General features: G+C 40.5%; 2 protein-coding genes across 2 annotated transcripts; both read left to right on the top strand.

Moving 5' to 3' along the window:
- The first annotated feature begins 669 nt into the window (after positions 1-669).
- LOC126595660 (uncharacterized) lies at positions 670-8,108 on the top strand. Its single transcript, XM_050261958.1, has 11 exons — positions 670-1,027; positions 1,993-2,055; positions 2,177-2,250; positions 2,538-3,386; positions 3,469-3,562; positions 3,643-3,768; positions 3,873-4,631; positions 4,726-6,900; positions 6,996-7,068; positions 7,190-7,332; positions 7,518-8,108. The coding sequence occupies exons 1-11, from the start codon at positions 952-954 to the stop codon at positions 7,832-7,834; spliced, it is 4,749 nt and encodes a 1,582-aa protein (XP_050117915.1). The 5' UTR covers positions 670-951; the 3' UTR covers positions 7,835-8,108.
- Positions 8,109-8,737: 629 nt separating this feature from the next.
- On the top strand, positions 8,738-11,497 carry LOC126595663 (photosynthetic NDH subunit of lumenal location 5, chloroplastic-like). Its single transcript, XM_050261961.1, has 7 exons — positions 8,738-8,917; positions 9,015-9,236; positions 9,346-9,496; positions 9,607-9,695; positions 10,471-10,525; positions 10,765-10,850; positions 11,102-11,497. The coding sequence occupies exons 1-7, from the start codon at positions 8,894-8,896 to the stop codon at positions 11,252-11,254; spliced, it is 780 nt and encodes a 259-aa protein (XP_050117918.1). The 5' UTR covers positions 8,738-8,893; the 3' UTR covers positions 11,255-11,497.
- The last annotated feature ends 802 nt before the right edge of the window (positions 11,498-12,299 follow it).

Here is a 12,299-nt window from a genome sequence, read left to right as displayed (position 1 = left end):
TGATTTAGAGCCGCTTTTTTCTTGGTTGCCACCCAATCAAGAGAATGTTTTTGGTGTTAGATGTTTTTTTTTTCTTCATCTAAAGTTGAAACCTCCAACAAAAAATTTATCAAACTCGTTTATATGCACCTTATGCTTTATTAATGACTATCGTATCTTTTCTAAAAAAATTATTTGTAAGTGGGTCACATGTGGCACAACATGAACAATGAATTAGAGTTCACGGGCCCCATGGGACTGGTTTTGGAGAAAATTTTAATTGTGACGGAAACACAAGTGGTACACCACGTGTTTTAATAAAAGTGGTGATAAATTTTATTTTTTAAGTTATTAACTTTTTAGCACACATATCACACAATTTATATAAAACACGTAATATACCACTACGTGTACCGGTTATACTAAAAAATCTCTCATGGTTTTACTTTTAGGTTTGGATAAGTATGCAAGACTCGAATCACCCCCGATGCACTTAACGACATTGCGTTCAATCCAGTTTGGCGGCCATTGCTCATAAACAAAAACAATAAATAAATAAATAATAAACAAAAAATATCGTGAGGTTTTTTGTCATGAAACCTTTTTCCCAGAAGCTGAAAAACAAAAAAAAAAAAAAAAAAAATGTTCAATATTATTAAATTCAAAACTTTGGTTAATTTCAAATTAACTTTTATTTGTTCAACTAATCAAGCAACCTGAAATCTTGACCTCAGACCGCAACCCAAATCCTCACCCTTTTCTTCTCCAGCCTCTCTCTCCTCTCTCTCTCTCTCTACTCTCTCAGTGTTGTTGTACAAAACTCTTCTGCGAAACCCTAGATTCTCTGAAATTCAAAATTCAGTCCTGACCTCGCCATCTCCCTCTCTCTATTCGAGCTCCAATCCACTACGCGCTTCTTCTCCCTCTCTCGTTCTCCCTCCCCGTCCCTCCCTCCGACTCCCTCACTTTTCGATGGCGGAAGGCAAGCTCGATCTTCCCGACGATCTCCTCTCCTCTAAGCCGTCCGATCAGTCCTGGACCTCCAAAGGTACTCCGCCTTTTCATCTTTGCTATTTTATTTCTATAGCAATTAATTTTCTTCAGATTTGTGTATTCATTGGGTTTGGTCGATGTGAAGCTAATGTAAGGTGGATGGTTACTGATCTGTAGCGTTTAAGTATGCATTGGACCAGTTCATTTTCGATTTTTTTCGGCTTCAGCTTTCTTAATTTCGGCTTCCTGCATCTTGTGCTAGTCGGGATTTTTATGTTTTGATTGAATGTTTCCGTCTTTCGGATTTTGCTCGGATCAGTTTTTCTTTTCTCTCAATTTTTATTTGTAATTTTTGCATTCGAACTCGGTCTTTAACACTAATGTATTGTAATTGTAATCCTTCCGTTGTTTTACTATCGCCATGTTGGATGATACTATCGATTCTGTGTTCTGCGTTTTATTAATGTTTATGTTTTAAGATCAAGTAAAGAAATTTGCATGTGCTACAGTTATTAGATTAGGCTCCAATTTGTTTTTTAAATTTATTTATTATGTGTTCTATTGTTGATTGTTATGGCCTCTTTCAGTTACGAAGTTGGTTTACCCTTAAACTCTTTCGTTGAATCAATGCAAGAGGGAAATATTTTATGATCAACTGTAGTGTAATACTGGGTGTCAAAAATTCTTGAGATTTATTCTGGTCTGTAATGAAAGCAAATCTAGGGAGTCAGTTTTCGAAGTATTTCAAGTGGTTACTGTTATTGAGCTATCACGGTTTTGATTGTTTTGTTGGAATTCGCTAACAGCTGCTATTAGTTTTTTCCTCGTCTGAAACGCTATTTGAGTTGCAGTTCCAGTGTTAAATCTTTATTTGTGGTTAACAAATATGTACAGTTCCTTCGTCTAGTGTTTACAGGGTCAGCGACTTTATTACCGGGGTTACTGTGGGGCATTGAGTGGACTTTGTAATGAGAGCATAAACATTGATTTGTGTTTTAATTTGTGTTCATGTTTTGGCAGTTGAAGCCTCTGGAGGAAATGATGAAAAAAAGGTGCTTATCGGGTCATCTGATGACTCAAAAGGTGAGCTTTCTTGTTCAAGTTTTTAGCATTAATTTCATGAACTGTAGAGTCATTAGGTAATTTATATTCTGTTCGTTTCACACTCATCTGATTTTTTATTGCTAATGTACAAATTTTGCAGATCCAGCTGCCTCAGAGAGCAGCATACCTTTGTCCCCCCAGTGGCTTTATGCCAAACCCAGTGAGTCTAAGTTGGTATGTGCTCTATGGATTGGATTTCTTTTAGTATTAATCGACTTTTTATTTGGTTTATATTCTTCTGTTATCTCCCTGAATCAGGATTAGTTGTAGTTAATTCAATCCTCTAGACCTATTAAAAGACTTTGTACTTGGAATTGATCAGCTGCTTTTTTTATAATGGATTTTATCTGCTTATAGTGAAAACTCAACTCACTATATAATTAATCTACAGCTGCTTAACCCTGGATTACTTGGAAATTCACAACTAAGCTGACTAGTCATAAATTGGCTGTATATTACAGGAAATGCGTGGCCCAAGTTCCCTCGGAAACTCTGCTGATAGCAACCAGAAGGAAGGTTGGCGTTTGGAAGGATCTGATGACAAAAAAGATTGGAGGCGGCCTGCCACTGAAAGTGAAAATAGCCGTCGTTGGCGTGAAGAGGAAAGAGAAACTAGCTTGCTTGGTGGTAGACGAGACCGAAGGAAACCAGAACGCCGTGTCGACAGTGTTCCAGTGAGAGACACAACTGACAATAGGCCACTGCCTGCATCTGAAAGGTGGCATGATGGCCGTACCTCTGCACATGAAGCACGGCGTGATAGCAAATGGTCATTGAGGTGGGGTCCTGAAGACAAAGAAAAGGAGTCTCGAACTGAAAAGAAAACAGATATGGAGAAGGAAGATAATCACATTAACAATGACAACCAATCCCTTGGTGGTAATAACCGTTCAGCTTCTGAGCGTGAGTCAGATTCTCGGGATAAATGGAGGCCACGCCATAGGGATGTTCACTCCGGTGGGTCAAATTCCTACCGTGCTGCACCTGGATTTGGAACTGAAAAAGGAAGGGTAGAGGGTTCAAATTTGGGATTTACCCTTGGAAGAGGGAGGGCATCTGGTGTTGGGAGATCATCTGCAGGCGTTATTGGCTCTGCTTCTTCTGGAAAAATTGGAAGTGTCCCTGGTAAACCTAGGCACTCAGCTGATAGTTTTTGTTACCCAAGGGGAAAGCTTCTTGACATTTATCGTCAGCGAAAGCTTGATCTGTCATTTGCTACCATGCCAGATGACATGGAAGAATCGCCCCCTACAACTGAAGTAGGCTTTATGGAACCATTAGCTTTTCTTGCCCCTGATGGCGAAGAGGAGGTAAGAAATAGGAATGTGGATTATATTTCTTTTATGTACTGATTCTTTTATGCTTTCTAACTGGTTCGTGTATTGCTAATAGGCCATCCTTAGTGACATATGGAAGGGAAAGATTACAAGTAGTGGGGTAGTATACAATTCATTTAGAAAGGGAAGATCAACTGAAAACAGTACAGGTACTTTCAACTCAATAGTTCCCAATTTGTGTCCTTTTTTGGAACTGGGATGTCTAATTTCTAAAACACTCATTCTTTAGGTGGGGGAGACTTGGAAGCTGTTGATGGAGTTCTGGGTATTTTACCCAATATCTTGCGGGAGGCTGCAAATGCTGATGATTATGGGACTTCACAGAACTCTGGTGCACAAATGAATGTGCTAGATGGTGAGTTGCAGTTCGTTTCTAATTCTGCATGTTGTCTGTTATATTGAACTATGTGCAGGTATTGTTGGCTCCAACATCTGAACAATCTACTTATTTTATTGCAGACAAAGATGCCAATCATAAAGAATGGGAAACAAAATCTAGTCCAGGAAAGGACCTTGATGGATTGTCTTTAACATTTCAGAAAACTAATGGTATCTGCAGTGATGTTGAGACTGAAGATGGCAGTAGGCAAATTGCAGATTCTTCTTTTTCCGGCCATTCTTTGTCTAATGACATTGAGTTTGGCACTTCTGACATAAAATCAAAACTTCCTGATGATTCAAATACTCTATATGCTCTTGGCTCATCTGAGCAGAATCAGAATAACAACTGTCGGGGGAAAGAGTTAGAAAGGGACGTCCCTCCTGAGGATTTATGTTTGTATTACCTTGATCCTCAAGGGGTGGTTCAGGGACCATATTTGGGGGTAGACATTATTTCATGGTTTGAACAAGGGTTTTTTGGGACAAACTTGCTTGTTCGCTTGGCAGATACTCCTGAAGCAACACCTTTCAAAGAATTGGGAGAGGTCATGCCACATCTGAAAGTTTGGGATGGGCATAGGAGTATTGTAAATCCGACTTCTAATATAGAAGAATCAAGTAGCTCCTTAGGGAACATAGAGTCTAACTTACCTTCTTCGGCTCCAGTTTCAGAAATGACTACTTCATTTGGAGGGAATGACTTAAGGCGGCCGTTGCCTGAACTAAACAGCCTTTCAGCTCAGCATATTCAACTTAGAAATTCTGAGCATGAAGCTCCAATACAACTGCCACATTCCAGGGGTCAAAGCTTTAATGATTTTGATGCCGAAGATGAAGGTTTTTCTTTAACGATAAATTCTCTTTGGTCTGTCTATTGTGCTGACAGATGGTTTTTCTCTTATCTCATCCTATTTCATTTTTAATTTTTCAGATATCGTGTTTCCAGGAATACCTGGAACCACCAGCTATTCTACTGCAAGATTTTCTGGAACCATTCATGATTCTATTGCAAATTCTATTAGCCACCTTCCTCCAACTGAGTTGACGGAATCCGGTGTGCCTATTCAGAATGATAACAAGTTGCACCCCTTTGGCTTGCTTTGGTCTGAGCTAGAAGGCAGTCAAACGAAACATGTCAAGCCAGCCAATACGCCTTCTAGCATGGGGAGGGCTGTTCAATTTGGTGCAATTTCTGATCCAGCAGTTCTTGCTGATGCATGGTCCGATGTTCATAGAAAAAATTCAGTCTCTGATACAAACCTCTATCAGGACATGGTAGCTCCTCGCCAATTGGCACACATGAAACAGGAACCCAATCATTTTGATTTAGCTGAGCTGCTTGCGCCACAGCAAATTCGACAGCAGCAGCACCAACAGCGGAATATTTTGTCTAGTTTTGGACACTTGAATGATGCAGCATTAGAGCATTTGCCAAGTCAGAATATTGTCCACCAACAGTTAGCCAACCATTCTTCAGCAGATCTGGATCACCTTTTGGCACTTCAGATGCAACAGCACCGGGAGGCTCAGCTCCAGCAACATCATCAACTGCAACAGCAGCAGTTTCATCAACAGCAGAAGCTTTTACAGGAGAAACAGTCCCAAGTACAACAGGTGCTTCTGGAACAACTACTGCGTGGTCAAATGCATGATCCTGCGCTTAGGCAGCCACACGTTGATCCTGTCAGAGCAAACAATGTTCTTGAACAGGTTCTATTAGAGCAGCGCCGTCTGCATGAACTCCAACAACGGTCTCACCATTTTCCAAGGCATGTTGATCCATCTTTGGAGCAGCTTATCCAAGCGAAGTTTGGTCAATCGCCACCACAAGGACATCAAGCAGATTTTCTTGATCTACTGTCTCGTGCACAGCATGAACAAATTCAATCATTGGAAGATCAGATGCAAGCCAGGCAGTTACCAGTGGGAATGAGGCAGAGGGTGGAAGAAGAGAGACACGGTGGTACCGTCTGGCCAGCAGATGAATCAAATCAGTTTTTGAGGACCCATGGTGGTGCTCAGCGAGCTCACTCTTCCGGATTTAGTCCTTTAGATTTTTATCAGAGGCAACAGAGGCCATCCCATGAGGAGCAGCTTAGTCAACTTGACCGTAATCTTTCATTGCAGGATCGACTTCAGCAAGGGTTTTATGAGCCTGGCTCTCATCCGTTTGAGCAGTCTATGTCACTGCCTGCTGGGGCACAAGGGATGAACTTGGATGCTGTAAATGCTATGGCTCGTGCTCAGGGTTTGGATATGCATGATTCCCTTGGATGGATGCCATCGGGTGGTCAATTGGGAACATTTTCATCCGGCATCCATTCTCATAATCCTCATCACCCTCTTCCTAACCAATTTCATGCTTCACATTTGGATGCAATTGAGGGTCACTGGACCGAGAAGAATGAACACCTAGAAAATGATTGGATGGACTCTCGGTTTCAGCAGTTGCATATTAATGCTGAGCGGCAGAAAAGGGAGTTAGAAATCAAAATTCCTTCTCAAGATCGAGCTTTATTTATGTCAGATGGATTGAATGAAGAGCATTCAAAGAGACTATTGATGGAGTTACTCCATAAAAAATCAGGCCATCAACCTGCCGAGTCATTGAATGTCAATAATGGCATGTTCTCTGATAGAAGGCCGTCATCTGGCATGTACTCTGGTTCAAGCTCTTCTAATCACCCATTTAGCCTTCATGCAGACCATGAATCAGGTCTAAATAATTCATTTCGAGTAGGATCCTATGGTTCAGATCATATGGAACTCCCACAGGAAGAGCGGGCCAGCAGCGTGGAAAGCAATGAAAAGCTGATGCACAGATCTGATTCTGGAGCAATGGTTGAGAGAGAGTCATTCTTGGATGGCATTAATGCTACGACTCAGCCAATTTACACAAATTCTAACATGATTATCAAGTCTTCTATCAATAAAGAGGTTTTGGAGTTGGACGGGTGGAAGCGTGGGACGAAGAGTGAGGGGATCATTAGGGGCCAAGCGTTTGATATTCGAGAACGAATGGTCGAACAAGCAGGGTTGGGTGCTCCAGATTATGAGGAGAGGTCAGCAATTGCCCTTAACATGCGTTCGTCATCTGGTGTTTCAGGTATTTCTTGTTGCTTCTTTTCAAAATTGATTCACTGCATAGTGCTCAAAATTGTCATGTAAGAGTTGTGGTTTTCTAAATTTGCTTGTCCCCAGGTGGTAATGTAGGCTTTCATAGCGACAAGATTGGCCGAAGTAATTCATTTGCGGAAGAAACGATCAGGGAACGGTACATATATGACCTTGCTCTTATTGGTCCCTTGTTTTTATCATCCAAATTCTTGTGTAAATTCCTCAGAGCATGTATAGAAGTAATTGCTTTTCTTTCGTTTTCCGGTACAATGCCACAGGTTTCCAGCCCCATCCAAAAGTCAAGATAATATTCTGCTGAGACGACCTCCTGTCTCAAGTGTTTCAGCATCCCAAGAAGGATTGTCAGAACTGCTCCCTAATCCAGTCTTCCGAGGAAAAAGTGCAAGTGCTGATCCAGATGGTATGTACATCTAACTCTCTAGTAGTTTCTTATCTTGGTAAGACCGGTTTGTCGGTCCACTCGCTTGTTTCAAAGGTTTAACAACTTTATAGCTACACCTACTTCATGCCAACCCTTTGTGGTAATGCGGGGGGATTCTGAATTTACATTCAGATTGACAAATACTTGTTTTATGAAATATTCAGGGGGGAGGCAAGATCCAGTAAACCACGGTTCTGATGCCTTGCCGCCATCTTCAAAGAAAGAAATGCATTTTCGCCATACTTCATCCACCAGCGATGCTGATGTGTCAGAGGCATCGTTTATGGATATGCTTAAGAGCAATACCAAGAAGACAGCTCCGATGGATGCCCATGCGGCAGCAGGAGAAGATGCAATGCAAGGGAACCGAAGCGGCAAAAAGAAGGGGAAGAAAGGGAGGCAAATTGATCCCGCTCTCCTCGGTTTTAAAGTTACCAGCAATCGGATAATGAGGGGCGAAATCCAACGCATGGATGATTAGCCCCAATTGTTCCGTAAGTTCCTTGTAAATCTCGATTACATGATGGTTAGTCTCGCATAGGTTTAGAACGCTCGATGTAAAGCATCTGCTGGTGAAAATTCTTTTATTCTTTTCTCCCCTTGTAGATCTTAGTGGCTTGGTAAAGATTGCTTGATCAGCGATCTGAGTGTGCAGCTACGGCGAATGTGATTGAAATTTTGTACCAGACTAACAGGGTTTACAAGGATAGTGATCCGATGATGTATATATATCTCTATATATTTTTAGAAACGTATTCCTCGTGCTGTTTTATACACACTTTTTTCAAAGCCAATCTTGTAATTTCACTCTAATAGAGTACATATTTGTTTAGAAAAAAAAAAAAAGAAAAAAGTTGGAGCTTTTTAAGGGAAAAAAGGCCGCATAATCGCATGTTTCGCCGCAAGAAATTGTCCGATAGGATCCAATAACAGGTTTCAAATTGTGCAACACAAAGCTTGAGTGAATATTGTAGAACAATATAGTTGTCATGTGCCGGTAAGGGTTGGTTTAGTTGGTAAGGTTTCTGTCTTGTGTGTCGCTCCATCAAGGTTTTAGCTCTGCTGCCAGCTGTCTTTGTGGATACGCATTCTATAAATTTCTTCGTAAATCTATATAAGCAGTAGTTAGGTGTCATGTGTAAGTCATTCTAATTTAAGGCTATGAGTATGTTATGACGCTGGTGATGAAAGTAACTAATCTCTCAACTTTTATTTAAAAAACAAAAAATGTAGTTGTCGAGTAATTGCTCAAAATTGAAAATTTTGAAATATACAAATGTCAAAAGGATGCAATTGGTATTTTGGAAAAGTTGGCACATTACATTGGTAATTTCCTAGGCATTGCATTGGTGGTGGTGGTGGTGGTGGTGGGTTGGGTTGGGTTGGGTTGGGTTGGTGTACGCTCTCGAATTCATCGCTTCTTTGCCAGAAAGAAGGGAACATGCGACATCCATAAAATTAGAACAGCCGCACTGAGCCTTATCACCACACTGCATAGAAAAGCTTCCGCAGCTGCAGCAGCAAGCTAGCTTCAAATTCAATGGCGGCTCCGTTGACCACCCTGGTAAAAACCCATCTCCTCTCTTCCTCTGTTTGCCTCCCGAGAAAACCCGAATGCAAAATTAAGTAAAAGTTTCTCTTTTGTGCTTTTTCTTTCGCAGTCAAATGTTGGTTCGCCTCCGGCTTCTCGCAGCGTGTCTCGGATCAAAGTTCTGACCCCTACCTGTTCTTCCGTCACAGTCCCATCGTCGTCTAACAAAACGGCGTCGTTGTCCTCCAGCTTCTTCTCCAGGTCGTCTCGTTTGTACCCTCTGACATTCTCTTCGAACCCTAGTTCCGGGAAAAGGACCAGTCTTGCTAGCTCAGTCCGCGCCAGTGCTGAGGTTAGCATCGGAAAACTCCGGCTTTACCTTTTTAATTTAGTAGAAATTCAAATTTACTGCGTTCAGTGAGCTTATAACTTAATTTTGAGTTTCTTTCGGTGATTTGTAGGAAGCAACTTTACAATCAAAAGTGACCCATAAGGTGTATTTTGATATTAGCATTGGGAACCCAGTTGGGAAGCTTGCTGGAAGGATTGTGATTGGATTGTATGGCGATGATGTGCCCCAAACCGTGGAGAATTTCCGTGCTCTTTGCACAGGTTTTACGATTTTTCTGGGTTTTGTTTATGGCATTATCGAGTGTCATTAATATAATTGACATCTTGATTGAATGTGTTTTGAATTCATATGAATTGTGTGTGTTTATTAGGTGATAAAGGCTTTGGATTCAAGGGTTCCGCGTTCCATCGTGTGATCAAGGATTTCATGATTCAAGGAGGGGACTTTGACAAAGGCAATGTGAGTGTTCTTTCCAGTCTTTTAGGCTCATAGTTTCTAGTTAATTATTGAGTTGCAGCCTTGGTTGACTATACACTTGACATTGATGTTTGCTATAGTTATTCTAGTTCATGATTCATTTGACATCAAGGTTTGATAGATTACTTTAAGCAAACAATGTTTGGAAGGTCAAATATATGAAAGCAGAAAAACAATCGGCATTTGTTAAAATTGTAATGATAGTGTGAGTAGGTCTATTCTACCCCAAACTTTTCAGTTTACATAAAAACTTATGACTCTAAAAGTTTGCAGTGGACATTTCTACTGAATCATAAAAACAGCTGTGAAATCGCCTCCCACATATGTCGTTGGTTGACCATTTTAATTATCCAGTATTAGTTATAGCAAATTCTTCCCGTATATATTTACTCTTGTTCTCAAAGGTACATAGGTTAGATTAATGCTGGTAATGAAGGTTACTTTCTCCCTGCTAGTAAAAAAGAACTTGAATTACTGAGAATCGGAAGCAGTTGACTAATCTACGGAAGTGGCTAGACAGGGGTTGTTAGAAGTACCCAGTTTGGCCTTTCATTAGTATCTAATAGCCTCACTTGCATTTGCAAAGGCTTGCCCTGCATTTTTTATTGGCCATTTCATTTCTTATTAACTGTGTACTTGTAACATTTTCTCATGCTTTTCTTTTTAATTATTTGGAAGGTTTTCATAGTTTGTTTTTCTTTGAGGTTATCCTTTGGTTGGACATGACAGTGAAATTACAATCTGGAATATATTGCAGGGCACCGGAGGTAAAAGCATTTACGGACGTACTTTCAAGGATGAGAACTTCAAGTGTAAGTTATTCTTGACTTCTCATGCCTCATAGTAGGTTGTTAATAATCATTGATGTATTTCTCGAACTTTTGCATCAAGGAACACTCCAGCATTCTAAGAACTGCCTTTTATTGACATGAGATTTTGTTTCTGATGTAATATTAGATATTGAATATGGTAGCGTCCACTTCTGACAATATAGATTATATATTTTTTAAATGTCATTGCAATCATAATTCTTGAATGCGTGATTTTGCAGTGTCTCATACTGGCCCCGGAGTTGTTAGCATGGCCAATGCAGGGCCCAATACCAATGGTAGCCAGTTCTTCATATGCACGGTCAAGGTACGAGTCATTCATTCTCTATATCATAGAATCAATTTGTCTGAGAAAGCTATGGCATGATTGTTTGAAGCCTCATAACATTGCGGTCCAAAGCAAAAGCGTCTAAACTTTAATTTTCCCTTGCTTGAAAAGTTGAATGGGTTTCTTAGTTTCTTCTCAGAAGGTGGTTGAAGGCTTAGAAGAGGGGGCATTTTGTCACTTGATTATGCTTATATGTAATTTTTTTGTTTTTTTTGTTTTTTTTGTTTCAGACACCATGGCTCGACAACAGGCATGTCGTTTTTGGGCAAGTGGTGGAAGGCCTGGATGTTGTTAAACTAATTGAGTCTCAAGAGACAGACAGAGGTGATCGCCCTACAAAGAAGGTGATCATCGCGGACTGTGGAGAGCTGCCAGTGGCCTAATGCGGATTTTTATCGGTTTTAGTTACTAGTGTTTCCCTTGAATCCCTTCTCCGTTTTGGAAATGTGGGCTTTTGTATTATGTACCCCAGTCAGAGGCTTTTAGTTTGTTTGGCGGATTAGTCCTGCAGCACGAAACGTTTATCATTTTTTCATGCATCTCTGTACTCCTTAACAGTAGAGTTTGATTACTGGGAATGATGGCCAATTGGAGCAATAATATTTTCTTAGGCTAAATAGCCAAAATGGTCCTTGATGCATAACTCCAAAATGGTCCCTGATACATAACTCATCACTTTGGTCCCTAACATTTCAAAACGATAAAAGTGGTTCCTAAGATTGTCCACCATCCATCATTTTGATCATTCCATTAATAACTCCGTTAAGTATCCCGGAACTCTTGGTCGAAAGTTTGGGCAATTTTCAAAGCTTCGTAACTCAATCGTTTCTTAACCAAATTTGACCCATAATATATCAAAATGAAGATAGGAAAGTTTATAATAAGATTATACCTATTTGGAAGCCTAATGGTTGACAGAGATGGCCGGAAAATAGCTTCAAAGTTGACTGTTCCGAGGGAAAACTTGAAAACTCGCCGGAAACTGGGTAAACTTTAAACGTTCATAACTTCTTCAATACTCAACGAAATCAAGTGATTCAAAAACGAAAATCATAGTTCTCAACGAGATTAAGAGAATGGTACCTTTTTAGACTGCTAAATCACCGTGGTTTGGCCGGAAAACGGCTCGAAAGTGGCTAACTAGAGACCAAGACAGCCACTTTCGAGCCGTTTTCCGGCCAAAACACGGTGCGTTATCCATCTTAAAAGATACCATTCTCTTCGTCTCGTCGAGAACTATGATTTTCGTTTTTGAATCACTTGATTTCGTTGAGTATTGAAGAAGTTACGAACGTGTAAAGTTTACCTAGTTTCCGGCGAGTTTTCAAGTTTTCCCTCGGACCAGTCAACTTTGAAGCTATTTTCCGGCCATCGCCGGCAACCATTGGGCTTCCAAATAGGTATAATCTTATTCTACACTTTCCTATT

Source organism: Malus sylvestris, chromosome 13, assembly GCF_916048215.2.
Source record: "Malus sylvestris chromosome 13, drMalSylv7.2, whole genome shotgun sequence".
Classification (NCBI taxonomy): domain Eukaryota; kingdom Viridiplantae; phylum Streptophyta; class Magnoliopsida; order Rosales; family Rosaceae; genus Malus; species Malus sylvestris.
The sequence above is the reverse complement of the archived record's forward strand: the minus strand, read 5'-3'. Positions and strand labels throughout refer to the sequence as shown.